The sequence below is a fragment of the Sabethes cyaneus genome, chromosome 2 (assembly GCF_943734655.1).
Source record: "Sabethes cyaneus chromosome 2, idSabCyanKW18_F2, whole genome shotgun sequence".
Lineage (NCBI taxonomy): Eukaryota > Metazoa > Arthropoda > Insecta > Diptera > Culicidae > Sabethes > Sabethes cyaneus.
Genome location: NC_071354.1, coordinates 53,827,364 through 53,840,785, shown reverse-complemented (window position 1 = coordinate 53,840,785; position 13,422 = coordinate 53,827,364). Strand labels below are relative to the sequence as shown.

Below are 13,422 nucleotides of genomic sequence, written 5' to 3'. Positions count from 1 at the left end.
GGAGTTGCAGAAAAAAAACTGAGAACCAAATTAGGGGGTTATTTTATGTCTATACGTGCGCAAGACACCAACGGTACGTATTATCCAGTCGTTTGCCAACCACCTCGGGGACCATTTTGGTCATAATTTGTATGACATAAACCCCTCAAGACGGTGTTGCACTATAGAAATATTTTCTGTAGATTCAGTTCTGTAAGTCTGGTTCCAACTCTTTGAGTAATTAAGTATATTTTTTGAATTCCAATTTATGCCAAGGAGGTAGTCGGTCAGCACTACGAACTCCGCAAATGTGCTTCAAAAACTATAATAACTTTTACATACTACAATCATTTTGGTTTACATACCTACAAATTAATTAGCAGAAATTAGAGACAAAGTAGCACAATCAAACATAACTTCATCATGTTCACCTGATCGGGTTTGCTGCATTGCTGCGCTGCTGACCAAATTCATGACAAGCAAAACGAAACTAGCCGTAGAAAACAACCGTGAACTTGAACTTGTTGATTGCGGAGCCTGCTTTCGGCTGCAGTTGCTCCGCAAAGCCGCACAGCCGCCCGATCGTATAGGCTTTCGCAGCCACGAACGGAAAGAGGTAAATGATGGGAAGCATAAGTGAAATAATGGCTTGCATAAGGTAATCACATAAAACCTACGGTGAACTGCCGCGCCGCCAGCAGCAACATCGCGGGAGATGTGGAGAGCGGATGAAATGTTTAAATCGAACCCCATGCCGGTAGTGACGATGCCGGTGTGATATGTATTACATCGCAGCCAGCTTGAATCTTAAGCCACATTGGCAGTGTCTTGGGCACTGTCTCTGCAGGCGCCGCAGTCCTATCATCTGTTGTTTGCACCGTCCACAGTGTTGACGATATGTTTATGAGTTTAGCTGGGGCTTCCACTCATGAATGAATCAACAATGCCATGCGGACGCACGGCATGGTGCAAAATCCGGTTTTAAGCGAGTCGTTTACAACCGACAGCATTCAATGAAAGTGAAATGAATCAATATTGGTGGGTATTAAAGACTTTTTGGGGTGCTTTCGGCAACAATAGAGAAAGGCAAATAAGAAACCATTTTGTTTCGTTTGAGTCATGCATATATTTGTTCGGTTCCGACTCGAAAGAAATATTGTCGCGTCCACACTAAGCGAAACGATGGTTATGAACTTAAAACATTTGCCTAATTTTAAAATTTGCATAAGAATAAAAATTTCAAAAAGACTTCACAATCAAAAAAGTTACTGAAATTTAATTTTGGCCAAAAAATTTATAACTTTCGGCACGGTGCCGGCCTTTCGAAGGGTGTCCTCGAGATTGCATTTACGCAAACATTTGTTCACGCTTTTTCCCAAGACATGTCCGCAAAAGTCTGAATAACTAAGTCGCACAGTGGGGCAGATTGACCTGGCGCTCGGACAAAACCTCATAACTTCTTTCATATGCTTCGTAGAGCTTTATTGTCTTCAGCAACATTGTTTGTTATAAAATTTCGCATCTCTCTGTAAATTTTAAGTAGTTGTATTTTTATTACTATAGATGGCGTTGAGATCAAACTTTTTAAATAATGACTTTAGAAATATTGTGTCTTCAGAAAAGTTCTTTGTCCTGTAAAGTTACGTAAAGTTACTGAACATACCAAAATTGTAGGACTGACGGGAATCAAGTTATAAATATTTTAAATACTCAAACACATTTTTTTAAGTATGTAGTCGAAATTGGTAATCTGACGACCTCCTATACAAATTATTACAATCTGTATATCAAGAGTAATTTAGTATTATTATTCTGGTATAGGGTAAATCAACCATTTGTGGACCTTTCTGTAAATTATTTTGAACTCGTAACGCTAAACACCCAACCAATGACACTTACAATATTAGTAACTTTCCTAAGCCTAAATATTTCAATTTCTGCTGCAAATCTCTATATTTTACATATTTTTAAAAACAGATTGGAATGTCCATTTTCCTTTTATGGACCCTTGTGGTTTACATAGAATAACGACCGGGTCCATTATAGGAATTTTAGTGTTTTTTGCATGGAGAGAGTCCGGTAATGGCGACATTTTTTGCATTGTATATAATGGACCCACTTGTTGAAAACGTCAATTTTAAAGCATTAATAATGAAATGCAGCTAAAATTTTATTAACTCAAATGTGCGTTATGTTTAGTACGTTCTGTTTCATGTTATATATCCTCAGAAATAAGAAGTATAAGCTAATAAATACCGAAATTTTATCCGAGGGTCCATTACAGGTAAAGGGTTTATTATATAGGTTAACTTACCCTACTATCTGCATTAGTGCATTCATGCAATTTTTTTAATTCATTAGTTTGGCCATACGCAGCAAAAGGATATGAGTGGCGAGATAGGCTGTCATCGGCTTCAGCCAAATCCTGGCAGAAGACATAAAAAATAACGAGTAACTGACAGAGTATAGCAATCTGTTTATCCTACAAACACGTATCAACATGTTCGACTCTAAATAAACAAAATGGAGGCTAGTTCAATCGAGCTGAAAGTCCAACCGAACATATTCTACTGCCAATTTGACGTGAAACAGAGCTAATTGGGTAAAAGCTGTTAAGTGGTCGCCTTTACAATGTCCTGAATTCCCATTATCGACACCGATGTATCTCATAACGATAATAATGCTATGTCTTACATACACAAGCATGACTATTTAACGTACAGCAGGAATGAACTTCGCACTGGCGCGCGCATTTACTAATTTGTAGCCTAAAATGCCGGAAAACATGCATTCGGAAAACTTGAATATCTCCGAACATCGCAACTAGTAGCAGCTAATTTTTTGCTTATTACTAGTTAACACCCTGAATGTTGATTTTATGGTAGTGTCAGAGCGGAAATCTGTGGAAATCTTTTTCTACACACTATTGAAAATAACAAAAATAACAAATATTTTGTACTAAAACACTTCGTCAGAACAAAGCCTACTAGTAAAAAATCTGTCTTAATATCACCTAAACTATTAGTTTATAATCCCTTTAATGTGAATTGTCCTTTAAAAGTATAGAATTTTAAGCAGCATGGTAGCCAGATACTAAAAGATTAAATGATATTTATTTTTTCATTTTCCAAAATTTTTTTACACTGTTTTTCCCCTTCTCTAATGCCTATTGAAAAACTACTTATTAAAACAATTTTTGGATATTTCTTATAGATTATGTGTCTACTATACGTAGAATATTGAGTTTGATAGAATATCTCAAATAAAAATTTTGAGGTTTTGTCCGAGCTTTTTCGGGTTCTGCCCCATAGTGAGTCGTTTAAAACCGTATTCTGCACACGGCAACGACATTGTTGATAAACGTATGTTTTTTCCGAACTATTCCGAAGTCACAACGGATGTTCGGCTCAGTCGATGTCGAAGTTCAAGTGACTGCAGCAGCTTCTTGTGGCAACCCCAGACGTGCAAGAAAAGGGGTCATGCTTTGTTCCGGAAGTGATAGTGTTGAAAACAGTTCCGTAGACCCAGTGTAGATAATGAGTGCTGCCACAAGTGTACATAAATTTTCCACTTACGGCATCCTGTTTTTGTTGGTACTCCACGTGGGAACCGTCCTGAGTGTGGACATGACAGATCAAACAACGTCGCTGGATACCGGTTCGATGCGCGATCTGTTTCACACATTTAGAGAATGGATGTTCAACTTTGTTGGCCGTACCGGACTGCGGACGCGAGGTTACTTTCTGCAGGACAAAATACCGGACGATTTACCATTTCCGTGCAACGTTTCCTTGGGGCGAAGCGAACGGTCGCCGAAAAGTGTTCACAAACTAAGACCAGGTGAGTAGAATATTCGACTATTTTATAACGAGTATAATTGAGTATGCTAGATGATTATTTAATAGGTATGAGTAAAAACGAAAGTAAAATTTTTCTTATTAAGGCCTATCATTAGAAACAAAATACCTATATCGATTTAATCGATGTTTCACAAACAAAACTACTTGCAAATATTTGAATTGTGATTGTCTGATTATGTGAATCTTCTCTGCTGCTTCGTGTTTTTATTGCTCATATGCATGCTATGTCTTAAAAAGATTCGGGGGGAAAAATTGAAAAATGTAAATTTGAATACGATCAACCGGGTACAGGTGTGCCACTTAGTAATTCAATGATAAAAAGTGTTCCAATTTTGTTCCTTTTCTCAAAATTTAAACTGGTATTTTATTATTTGACACTTAGCATGCCCCCTCCTCACTAAGTCGTCGTTGTCGCCAGTGTAGAGCCGGAATGACTCGTGGTGCTTCAAGTAGACGTCTCTATTCAACGCGGTCTTGGGCAACCCGCAGCAAATCACTTTCGACCTGGTCGAGCCACCTTGCACGTTGAGTCCCTCTGTTCCTGATTCCGGTTGGGGTGGTTGAAGAGAACCATTTTTGTCGCACTATCGTCCGGCACCTTTACGACGTATATGGTCCGCCGTAGTCTATTGACTTTCGCCAGATGTATGATGGAAATCTCTTCAAGCAATTCCTTACTTACTTTTCACCAGCCGAAAGCCGGGGTGGCTCTTGCCGTATCAAGAATTCCTCTCCATTATACTCAGTCCTGGGCTACTCGTCGCCAATTCGTTGCGCGTCTCGACACACGCAAGTCGACTTCAACCTAGTCGAGCCATCTGGCACGTCGGGCCTCTCTATTCCTAGTAAGCAAAGTCTCAAGCCCGGCTTTGTGCGCAGGCGTATCCTCTTTTATCTGTAACCCAATCCTCCTAGCCTTCACTTTTAGTATGACGTATATTGCCTCCGCCGTACCAAGGTTTCTAGTAGTAACGTAGAGGTCGTCTTCGAAGGCTGGGAGTAGGCTACTCTTGCTGAAGTTCGCCCGTTCGCCCGTTTGCCCGTTCGCCAAATCATACCTTTAATAGCGATGTTGAGTAACATGCAGGACAATTCGTCCCCTTGCCGCAACCCTCTGCACGATTCGAAAGGACTCGAGAGTACCATCGAAACGCGCACGTACAACATCACTCGCTCCAGGGTAGCCTTGAACAGTCGTGTCAGTTTGTCCGGAAAACCGTACTCCTGCATTATCTGTCATACCAAGCAGTGCCTGCAGCTCGTAATTCATACAACGTCGCCACTCGTTTTACGAAGGGCAAGGCAGGCTCGATTTCTTACTACTGTTGCTGTCCGCGGTCATTAGCGATCCCAAATACACGAACTCATCTACCACTTATAGTTCGTTGCCATCAACGGTTATCGGTCGCGTGGCGCGCTTTTGTCTTCTTTTCTCCACCTTCAGTCTGGCGTAGAACACCCCCGTCGTCACAAAGTTCCTAGCTATGATATCAAAGTCATCAACGAAGCCTAGCAGGTGGCTAACTTTGGTGAAAATCGTGCCTCTCGTTTCGATGCACACTTGTAAGATCGCCTCCTTCCATCATAGCTGGTCTCGATCAATTATATCGTATGCTGCTTTGAAGTCAATAAAAATGCGGTGCGATGAGTTGTACTCTCCATACTTCTGCAAGATCTGTCGGATGGTAAAAATTTGCCATCTGATGAAACCTACGAAACCTAGTGCCGGTACCGATGATAGCGAACGTTACAGCGAAGACCCCTGTAACTAGAAGACTGGCAGCTCTGCCGATAATTGGGACACACTGATGGCAGCTATGCCGAAAGAGGCAAAGGTGGTTCCTAGATGCATCCATGTAAGTGATTTCTTGTTTGACTTCTTGGAGATCAGGTGCCGGGACATTACTATTTTTATGGGCACCACTTCCATTCCGCCTCTTTCTGCAATTTCGCCATTGAGGTATTCATCGAAGAATTGCTTTCGCTTGTCGACCACCGAGTACTCGTTTGTGTCAGATTCCGTCCTTGTTTTGAAAAGGTTGTTCACAATCTCTATCCTCTTTCTTGGTTCTTAGAATCGTGGTTAACTGGTTCCTTGCTCCTTGGTATTTGACCAAGTTCTCTCAAGTGGCAATGCTCAGTTAATTTTTCCAAGTCATTTTTTTCTCTCAAGCGAATTCTACTCTAACTGTCGTCGAGGGTTGATGCGGAATAAGTGCCTCATGCTAGTATTCGCGCGAAGCTCTTCGGCAGATTGCGGGTTATCCAGGTGCCTAATGTTGATGATGCTGTAATTGATGAATCAGCTATTTATTCTCAACAAGCAAGTCCTCGTGTGGATATATCATGCGATCCTACATTCCGCCCAATACTACAACACCAGTTTCCGGTTTGTAGGTAGTACCACTGCTCTGATAAAACTGGGCCTTTCCGCCGCGGCCCTTTCAAACCTTCTCTCCTTTGCGACAGATTTACTGCAGTGCTACGGTGCCGAGTTTGCGGGGTTTTGGCTGTTCGAGTGGCACCCGGTCGCCATCTGCAAAAATCAGCGACCTGCAGTTTCAACTACCGAGTTTCTGTTCGTCGTCTTTGTTTAGTCATCTAGGTTGATGTCGAATATTGCGATCTATATTCGCTTGAATGTTCGTAGTAGTTCAGTTTAGATAGGTTGCCTTACTAAGGTCTTCTCTCCAACTCGATTGCGATCAACGTGCTGTTCGAACACCAGATGCTAATACCAGGGCCATTCTACCGAGTCTGATGATGGGGCTGCCATCTTAGCGTTACTACCGAGACACCACTGTTTTAAATACAGCAGCATGCTGTGGATCAGATGGTGTCGTAAGCCTCTGCTAACTTGGAGTACAACCGCTCACATAGATGAGGAATTGTCCAGCCATCATGAGCCGTCCCTGACGTGGGAACAAGACGCTTAAGGCTGACAACCCTACTAGTACAGTTGTTACAAACTAGTTGTGGCAACCGATTTATGACTAATTTCAGTCATAATTAAGTTTCTGCAACCATAAGTGTGAAAAGTGTGTTACTTACTATTCGTCGTTGTTACAGTCAGCGTTCACATAATGGCCTCCTTCCTTGTCAGTATATACGACCCAACGACCCTTTCTGCCGAGGTTAGTTACTCGATCTCTTTTAAGGTTGCTCGTATTCCGACTGGTATAACGAAGAACCGATCCCGCTCCATACGAGTTCTTTGTGGAAACATAAATAAAACTGCTTTGACCAATAACACCGGATCGAATGATCGTAAAGTGTGTGATCGCAACGGAGTATGCAGTAATCTATCCTGAAACGGATACGTCGACAGCTATTTGCAATTAACTAAACGGATAAAATTTACAATTCATTATTACACATTAACTACACTTAACCCTTTATAAGGCAGTGGCAACTATATTGCCACCAACAAAAATTTTTTATTTTGCTTCTATAATTATATTGATGTCATTATAGACGCAAAACAAATATTTTTCGTTGGTGGCAATTTTATTGCCACGGACTTATAAAGGGTTAACTCGTGTCTGCGAGAGTCGTCTCTTGGAATCATGGAAATGTCAAAATCGAACGACTCGCAGACAGTGTTGAACCTTGCTGCCATGTATCTGATTGGATTAAACTAACGGGTGGCAACTAAAATTTTGAAATTTTTTTCTCAAGCTGTCAAAAAACGACAAAGATACATGAAGAAGATCTGATTTACCGAAATTAAAGATACATTATCCATTGTTGAAAAAAAAATTAGTGTACATTTGAAAACGGTCCGTAATCGGCTGTTTGGCGAAGCTTTTGTTTGACGGTGAAACAGTAGCGTTGTACGGCCGTCATGTCAACTTTGCGAATGCATCTTTTGATTCTACCAATTAACTGTTTGCAATTCGTGGCTCTCCAGTTATTTTTGTACACGAAGGAACTCAAAGTCCCGAGGAAATTTTCGATTGGGCGCACTGAGACAGATTTTTCGGGTCGTGGGTTTTGGGTAAACATGGGATCGAATAGGTATTCAGGAACGATTACGTTTTTTTTGACGTAATGCGATGATGCTCTATCCGGCCAAAACACGAATTGTCCATATGCATGATGTTTTTGTAGAAACGGGATCAAAATTTTCTTCAAACAATCGTCTGATGCATCTTAATTGATAGCCAAACCAGAAAGCTTGTTGTTGACGAAACGAGAAAAAGAACGATGTCCTTCTGCGTCCATAATTTTAGCTGGTCTTCCACTACCTTGCTTGCGAATAGTTGTTGGGAATCTTGGGATATGCTAAACAGTCGACGGTAAGGGAAAGTAATGAAGAAAGATTTTTTGATTTTATGGGAATGGAGGGGAAAGAGTGGACAGGAAGGGGAGAGGGGGGGGGGGGGGGGGGTAACAGGTAGCTACGCTTAACAAGTTGTCGTTGTGACTCCTACCTTTTGTCCAATGCTGGAAGGTGCATGGGTCGAACCAAGCTATAATCTGAGATTATAACCGGATTCGAACCCACAACACCCGCCAGGGCATGTGGCTCGTTGGTACCCGTGTACCTATGAACCAGCGGTGCAATGTGATTGCGTTGCACTCGAGGACGCTGATAGTGAATTATTCGAGCACCACGCTTCAATGAGATCGACTAGCTGCCCTGTAGTTTCTGACAGTTGGGAACGATTTTTACCCACAGGTGTATCTTAACATTGTCAGCAAAAAAATAAACAACATACAGATGATTGTATTATGGTGAGCTCATTGATGAACAGTGTGAAAAGTAAAGGGTCTAACTGGCTTCCATGAGGAACTCCCAGTGGATTGCAAAATAATTCCGATTTTTTATGGCGATCTTAATACGTAAGCAATGGTCAGTCAGGAAAGATCTTGTCCATTTCATAAAAGCGTCAAAAATTCCGAGTGTTTGAGGAAAACGAAACAAACTGTATGAAATTCGTGGCATCGGATCTCTTGGGGAAGAAACCATTCTGGTCGATGAATATAACGGGTGACAACTAAAATTTTGGAATTTTTTTCTCAAGCTGTCAAAAAAAGATAAAGATACATGTTAAAGATACATTATCCATTGTTGAAAAAAATTAGTGAACATTTGAAAACGGTCCGTAACCGGCTGTTCGGCGAAGCTTCCGTTTGATGTCAGAACAGGAGCGTTGTACGGCCGTCATGTCAACTTTGCGAATGCATCTCTTGACTCTACCGAACAACTGTTTGCAATTCGTGACTCTCCAGTTATTTTTGTACACCAAGGAGCTCAAAATCCTGATGAAATCTTCGATTGGGCGGACTGAGACAGATTTGTCGGGTCGTAGTTTTTGGGTAAAAATGGGATTGAATGGGTATTCAGGAACGATTGTGTTTTTGGCGTAACGCGATAATGCTCTTTTCGGCCAAAACATGTATTGTTCATCTGTATGACGTTTTTGTAGAAACGGGATTAAAATTTTTTTTGAACACAACATACACACACACACACACACACTAGGAACTAGAATGAAATTAATGTTTTATTTGTTCAACCAGCTGTTATAGATTATGCATTATATGTTAAAAAAATTGTTACAAATTACAAAAACATTTCTGCGCTTTACTACAATTTAAATCCTCACATTCATTTATTATAAATGATAAGAGAAAAAATTGTGGTCAGATTTTATGGGCACGACCTTACATGTTCATGTTTATTTTATAGTAATAATAAGTTATGATTTATGTTGTTGGTCGTTGTTTAACCATGATATCATAACAAATCTGTCATATCATGATATTTTATTCGTCGAAACGGGGACGAGATTCGTTTCTGTATAACATTGCACGATAAATTAGCCAGTATTTTATTAGCCATTCCATTAGAATTGATCGTTTTACTCCTTTTTTGTTGTGTTCTCTTTCGCACAGGTGACATAAGCGTGATTGCCGCCATGGGAGACTCGTTAACGGCAGCCAGCGGGGCAGCATCCGACAGTATGGTGGGTCTGTACATGGAAAACCGTGGCCTTGCTTGGTGCATCGGAGGCCAGTGGAATTGGCGCAACGTAACCACGTTGCCAAACATTCTGAAAGAATTCAATCCAAAGGTGAGCGTGCTTTCGATAAGTTCCGAAATTCCGAATGCTGGTTTTGTAACTTTCTTTTGGTAGTTATTTTTATTTCGGCTTGCGCACTGTAGTTGACGTCAATATTTCTGTTAATGCTTTTTTGTACGGTGGTAATGTAGTTTTAATGGTACGATCATGCTAATTGGTATTCCGGTTGCTAGTTGATCGCACTTTTTCAGTGAATTGAGCACGTCTGTTTAGTTCGTGACGAAACCGTTATCTGGAGCAAAAAACGAAGTCATTGAACGAAAAGTTTTATGCAACGAAAATGGATCCGTTATCAAAAACCTTTTATTTCCAGCTGGTAGGTTACTCGCTCGGGGATGCCTATCCCTTTCATCGGGAAACGCAGTTCAATATGGCCGAAATAGGAGCAGTTTCCTACGACATGCCCTTTATGGCACGATCTCTAGTCAAGCGCATTCGGTCGGATCCTCGAGTCGATTTCAAACGGGACTGGAAACTGGTGACTATCAGTATCGGCGGGAATGACATTTGCTCGTTTGTGTGCACCATGGAGCGTCCGGATGACCTGCCGGAAAAGCATCGATTGCGAATGATAAAAGCTTTGCGGTACTTACGGGATAACATGCCACGGACTTTCGTTAACGTCGTGTCGATCCCGTCGGTGGAAACGGTCGTCTCGATCAGCCCGAAACCGGGCATCTGTCACACCCTGCACCACGGTGAATGCTCCTGCTGGGTCGGGAAGCTGTACAATCAGACTGAGACGTCTAGGGCTAGGTGAGTGCTATTATAAGGCAAAATTTACTATCAACACAAGATATGCGCCAGGCAACTTTAACCCTCTAATGGGCAATATCGTAAAAGCGTTGAGATCATGCTAATAATCATGTTTCCATGTATTGTGATTCGCGCACTAATTAGTGCGACAAGGAAGTGCGCAATCGCTTAAAAATGTTATTTTGCGTTGTATCGTTTTACTCTGTTAGGTGCACCTCTTTCTTTAAAATCCGCGAAACAAGTGCACGGAAGACGCCAAAACAATTCAACGCAGAATCGCATTTTTATCGCAGTTAGTGCAATTCCTCGCCGCACTTATTATTGCGCAATGCGCAGTAAATACCTTCAAAAGAAACTTCGATGTTGATTTTTACGCAAGAAATAATTATCTGAACGAACGCCAGGTGGGAAATAATCCACAAATGTTAGTTCTTTTTTCACATCCTACACTCTACTCAGATATTTTTTAAAATTTAGAAAACTTGTCAATTATTGGAATATTAATTCATTGGTACCAAATAATCAAACAAATAATTCTGAGCGCATTGTTCTTATCCTCGTTGAGAAAACGTTTAACAATGTCTTGCCCATTGAAGGGTTATTAATATGTAATAAGTAGTCGTATTAAGCGGAGGATTCGTCTATCTACAGATGGCGTAGAATACAAGAAGAAATGGTACAAGTTGAAATGGAGGTCGCCAAGCTGGACGAATTTCGACGACTGGATGAATTTGCAGTGGTTCATCAACCGTGGTCAACAAATATTTCGGTGAGTTTTTGATTATGTATTGCTACAAATTCACATTGATTCAACAACTGTTTATTATCTAGATGTGGTCATAAAAGCACATAACATTTTATTTCGTAAATACAGAGCTGTCCTCAGCTGGATTATCGCACTAATCTTACAAACTCTTTCTACTTGCAGTTGAAAATGAACGGTCGAAGCGTGGATTATACGCTCCTAGCATACGATTGTTTTCATATGAGCCAGAAAGGAAACGCGTAAGTGGGCTGATCTGTGCTGCAGCAGCGCCGTCACAAATTGTATGTAGGTATTCTATTTGCATCTCATTTTTGTGTTTTGCTGTAGGTATGCTGGCACAGCACTGTGGAATAATATGCTACAACCGGAGGGCGCCAAAACCACCAACTGGAAACCGCTGTTCGAGAACTTCAAGTGTCCTACTGCGAAGACACCTTACCTGTTTACCTATGATAATAGCTAACAAACTGCCAAAAAAGAATACGGAAAAGACTTTTCCGTAATCCATCACAACCTCCTTACTGGGGGAACAAGTTAATTTATTTGTGCATTTTTTTCTAATGCTAGTTTCATTAGTTTGTAGAATACATTTTCAATTGATTGATTGATTTCAATTACATCGATAGCGTAGGTAACAGTTAGAAATGTGTTAATTACGTCAAAGAAAGCATTTTCGAGTACGGGTTTTAGTAAGGAAAACATATCCAAAACAGTCCCACCAGACCAGTCCACCCTAGCAAGACGGTCGTATAGAGGTAAGTTCACCTGTTCCAGAGAACCGATTGACTTTAATTGATAATTGTTACCAATTACGAAACCCTGCGGGTACGGCTCATTGAGCTCGATCGCCGAGTCGGTCGCTATACATATCCCGTTCGCCTCGTTGATCTCGATTTCAAGCCCTCCAATGTGAAGCGCCATTCAAGGCTCGTCTCGGCGGTCGGTCGGATCGGAGCGCGCGGCGGCGGTTCGACCAGACGGCATGGATAGCGCGAAAAAAAGGTAACTCTTGAAAATGCAGATTTGCTGTCACCGATAATGCATTTCTATTTGCTCAGTTGAGCAATGTACATACATATGCGCGTGCTCGTGTGTAATGGCCTATAACGCTCTGGCCTATCTGGGTGTATGCAAAGTGTGCTCCGAGAATAAATACCTACCTATCTAGGAAAAACTTGACTGAAACTGTGTTGGATGGGTTGCAGCTTGCACTGCATTCGACAACAGAAACGAAGAAAAAGTTATTCTGCAACGGTTGAGATAAAGTTCAATGTTTAAAATGCATGGAAAGAATATTTTTTACGATAGCCGTTAGAGTTTTTGCTCGGCAACTTCGAGAAGTTTTACAGTCACAATAAATGAACAGTGAAATCTTGCTCGAATAAATAGGTATAGATTGATTCGATCTTTGTAATACGACGTTAAAGTCTATTGCGCCTGAAAAGTGACTTTAGAATGATGATGATGAATTTTTTTAAATAGGCTATCTAAGGTAAAGTTCAGCAGTATTTTTTAAATTTTATTTTTAACTGTACCGAAGTTTTAGTCCTTCAATACCTGGACACATTAAAAATTATATCTATTTCGGAACCATGCCAATTAAGCAAAAATGTTGACTTGAGTACTCAAAATGTAGGTCATTTATTACACTTCAAAGAAAAACTAGCGAAGAAATTTCGTCAAAGGAAAAATAGCCAAGAAATTTCTAGGCGATATTATAATACGACAGCCCTGGATTTGGCCTAATCATTATCAACACCTTGCAACCAACGTAGGTTCCGATCCGTACTTCTACTACAACGCTTGCTATGATCCTGGCAATCGATAGTATACTGCTAACGGGAATATTTGAGAACGCTGCACACGGTAGATTTAGCCAATTTCAACGACTTTTCAAACCTGACCGCGTTAGATTTGAGTCTATTGAGGATAAAGGGTCGTTTCTTCAATTGCAGCATCTTCAACGTGCACT

General features: G+C 40.9%; 1 protein-coding gene across 2 annotated transcripts in view; it reads left to right on the top strand.

Moving 5' to 3' along the window:
* Positions 1–12,134, top strand: part of LOC128734619 (phospholipase B1, membrane-associated-like) — a 30,254-nt gene extending 18,120 nt beyond the window's left edge. For both annotated transcript variants that reach the window (XM_053828900.1, XM_053828899.1), the window contains exons 2-7: positions 3,369–3,819; positions 9,741–9,919; positions 10,242–10,684; positions 11,336–11,453; positions 11,613–11,689; positions 11,778–12,134. In XM_053828900.1, the coding sequence (XP_053684875.1) occupies positions 3,516–3,819; positions 9,741–9,919; positions 10,242–10,684; positions 11,336–11,453; positions 11,613–11,689; positions 11,778–11,913 (1,257 nt within the window). In that variant the 5' untranslated portion in view covers positions 3,369–3,515 and the 3' untranslated portion in view covers positions 11,914–12,134. The remainder of the gene's footprint in view (positions 1–3,368; positions 3,820–9,740; positions 9,920–10,241; positions 10,685–11,335; positions 11,454–11,612; positions 11,690–11,777) is intronic.
* Positions 12,135–13,422: the final 1,288 nt, after the last annotated feature.